This window comes from Pinus tabuliformis, chromosome 2_2, assembly GCF_031772625.1.
Source record: "Pinus tabuliformis cultivar Carrire ecotype Pingquan chromosome 2_2, CPIR1, whole genome shotgun sequence".
NCBI classification, from domain to species: Eukaryota; Viridiplantae; Streptophyta; class Pinopsida; order Pinales; family Pinaceae; genus Pinus; species Pinus tabuliformis.
Genome location: NC_142300.1, coordinates 1,087,607,706 through 1,087,611,283, shown reverse-complemented (window position 1 = coordinate 1,087,611,283; position 3,578 = coordinate 1,087,607,706). Strand labels below are relative to the sequence as shown.

Below are 3,578 nucleotides of genomic sequence, written 5' to 3'. Positions count from 1 at the left end.
ACAACATCAAGACCTCAATGAAATAAACCTAATCATCAAGTCAAATAAAAAATAACAACAAGAAGTTACATTTTGAAATTTCGTTGAGACTCAACATGTAGTTTGGAAAATGAGGGTTCACGGGCGCGTTTGCGGGCTAGGGTTAGCAGACGGCGCAACACTCTGGAGTTGCAGGTGGAAATCATGGGGTAGAAGGCGAAGAGAGGCATGGCAGGCGGATTGAGCAAGGTAATCTCGAAGCATATACGAATTAAGTGATAAGTTTTCAGCAGAGAAACGAGGTTAAACATTAAAAGGGATAGAGCTGAGTAGGAAATGGAAAATCGGTAGGGGAGGGGAGAGATCCCCTCCTATAAAAATGTTGTAGCAGGTGAAACCAGTGCAAGCGGAATGCAGCGTAATCAGAAGGAAAACTACACACCAGTGATGGGTAACCTATGGCAAAAGAGAATGGGTGGGATATGCCGTCCTAGGGCACAAAAGCAACCTAGATATGTCATTCCCTACAACAAACTTGAGGAATATAACTGCTACATGAAGGACCATGCACTGATATGCAAGTTCGTAGGGTATTGGCTAACTCAGAAAGAATTATACAGGTGGATCTATCAATGGTGGAGACCAAAAGGTCATATAGATCTGAAACTGGGATCAAAAGGGTTTTTCACAGCCATCTTTGCGAATCTGGAGGACAAGGATAGGGTTTTTGAGGAAGGACAATATTTTATGAACGGTGCAGACCTGTTTATGAAATACTCGGAAGAACGATATAACCCTGAAAAAGAAAAAATGCTAGCTGCCCTAATCTGGGTTAGATTGTTTGGCTTACCAGTGGAATTTTGGGATCCTAAAATACTAGAGGGGATTGGGAAAACAATCGGGGGCTTTGTCAAAATAGCAGAAGCAACAAAACGAGGCAAATATACTTCATATGCAAGGCTCTGTGTATACATGAATATAACAGAACCCCTTCTGGAATATATTGAGCTGGAATATCATGATGAAATATGGCAGCAACCAATAGACTATGAACATATTCCGTTCATGTGCCGAAAGTGCCATGAGTACGGCCATCTATATAGACAATGTCCTTTGAATAAGGAGGAGGGGTTAAATAGAAATCAAGAGGAACATCAAAGAGATTCAGGAAAAATGGAAGAGGCAGATAGGGACTTTCAACAGGTTACAAGAAGGAAGAAACAAGGAAAAGAGGGCTCCAAAACTCAGACACAAGAAAAGCCCCTTAATACAGCGAGTCAAAACAAGTTTCAAATCCTCCAAGACGAAAACGAGGATTATGAAGTAAACCTGGAGGATGATGAAGATCTTGGAAATACGCCAATGGAAATAGTTAAAGAAACTAAGGGAAAAGAAACAAATACGAGGAAAACAGCTGAAGAACGGGTTGTCGGAAAGTCAGAAACAGTAACAGTCCAATCCCAGATGGAAGTGGAAAGCCAGATGGAAAATGAGGTGGAGGAGGAAAAAATTATGAAACAGTTAATTCAGGAATGGAAAAACCTGGATAGCAGATTCATACGAGAGAAGCAGAAACAATTGTACAAGGAAGCATTTCAAAAGTAGAAGGAAAAAAAAGGGGAGAACATGGATAAACAGATAACCATAGGAAACGAACAGGAGAATGGTCAGATGGGAATGGACGGCTCTGGGAAAAACAACAGGAAAAGAGGTCGGAAAACGTTGAGTGAAGCCATTCAGACTGTGGGAGAAACGCTGATAAACTCAGGTAAAGTGATACCTCTGTCAGAGGTATTCTTCCCCTCCTATCAAAAGTTTTAAATGATTATCATCAGCTGGAATATTAGGGGTTTGAATAGTAAAGGAAAACAGAGGTATATGAAAGAGAAATTGAAAAAGGATAAGCCAAGTATTATGATTCTTCAGGAAACGAAAATTACAGTGCAGCAGTTGGAAGGAATAATCGACAAAAATAAGCTTCAATACGAAGTTATGGGGCAAGATGCTATTGGATCTGCGGGAGGAATTGCAATTTTGTGGAACCCAAACGACATCATCCTAGAAGGCTGGACCAGTATGACCAGAATCCTTACAGGCATTGGTAGAATAGTAGGAACGAAAGAAAAGGTAGTCATCTCAGGGGTTTACAGCTCACATTCCCCAAGAGAAAAAGAAAGCTTTATAAAAAACATGAAAGTAATTCGTAGAATTTATCCAAAGGCTGCATGGGTTATAGGAGGCAATTTTAACTTAATCCGATCCCTAGAGGAGAAAAAAGGAGGGATAATAAAGTCAGATCAATTCATGGATATGTTTAATGATATGATAGATGACTTAAGACTAGTAGATATTCAAACTATCAATGGGATCTGCACCTGGAACAATAGAAGGGGAGGAAAGAATCAGATAGCATCGATACTTGATCGCTTCCTAGTATCAGAAGCTATTATGAACAAGGACGTTTTCGTTGAAGCGATGATCATGCCATCTCTTGGATCTGACCATTGGCCTATTAGACTAGAGGTGGATATTAAAAGAAGTCATGGAAGGAGACCTTTCAGATTTGAAGCGTTTTGGATAAGGGACCCGGGATTCTTAAAGAAAATGGAAGAATGGTGGACACAAAGTATAGTTCAGGGTAAAGGAAAGATGCATACGTTCCAACTGAAACTTAAGGAGTTGAAAGGGAGAATCAAGAAATGGAATAAGGAGGAATTCGGTAACATTATGGAAGACAAACAAAAACTAGAGGGAGAAATGGAATCATTGCAACAAAAGATAATAACTGAAGGTAGGTCAGAGGAGAGCATTAGAGAAGAAGGGATAATTCTTGGAAAACTAGAGGAAAGGCGAAAGCAAGAAGAAATTCTATGGAGGCAGAAATCAAGAATAAAATGGTTAAGGGAAGGGGAAAGGAACACAAAATTCTTTCATCAGGCAATGATTCAACACAGACAAAGAAATAGGATATTATCCATCAAGGATCAGAATGGTGAAAGAGTAGTGGAGCAAGAAGGAATCGAGCAAGTGCTGGTGGAACATCATAAAGATATCCTAGCAGAGCCTCTAGTTGACAGATCGGAAGCAATAAAGGAAATATGTTCGGCCATTCCTCGTTTAGTTACAGAAGACCAAAATAAGGCTCTGATGAGAGCTGCCAACTTAGAGGAGATAGAAGAAGTTGTAAAATCCATGAAAAAAGGTACAGCTCCAGGTCCAGATGGCTTCACGATTGAATTCTACCAAGCGGGATGGCATTTTCTGGGAAGCGAAATCCTAGAATTGATAGAAGAATCTTGGATGAACCAGAAGGTATGGCTGTTATAGACATTTTTGTGCCTCGCATCATGGAGCATGAAATGTCAATAATCCCAGGGATCCTCAGTCCCTAAACATGTTGTTCTTACCCCTAAAATAACAAGGTCATCAAACAACAACACTTCCAATCAGTTCTCCACCTGAAAACACTTCAAAACAGGCTTATTTTGGATCATGTCAGCTGCTTAACTGAGCTTCTGCGCTGTAATGCAACTGTCCCACTCTGTACCTGCGCTGGAAGTCAAAAGTAATGAAGGCTACCTGCGCTGGGCGAGATTGGC

General features: G+C 40.5%; 1 protein-coding gene across 1 annotated transcript; it reads left to right on the top strand.

Moving 5' to 3' along the window:
- The first annotated feature begins 390 nt into the window (after nt 1-390).
- On the top strand, nt 391-3,306 carry LOC149197169 (uncharacterized). Its single transcript, XM_089408590.1, has 3 exons — nt 391-1,473; nt 1,906-2,828; nt 2,934-3,306. The coding sequence occupies exons 1-3, from the start codon at nt 391-393 to the stop codon at nt 3,304-3,306; spliced, it is 2,379 nt and encodes a 792-aa protein (XP_089264716.1).
- The last annotated feature ends 272 nt before the right edge of the window (nt 3,307-3,578 follow it).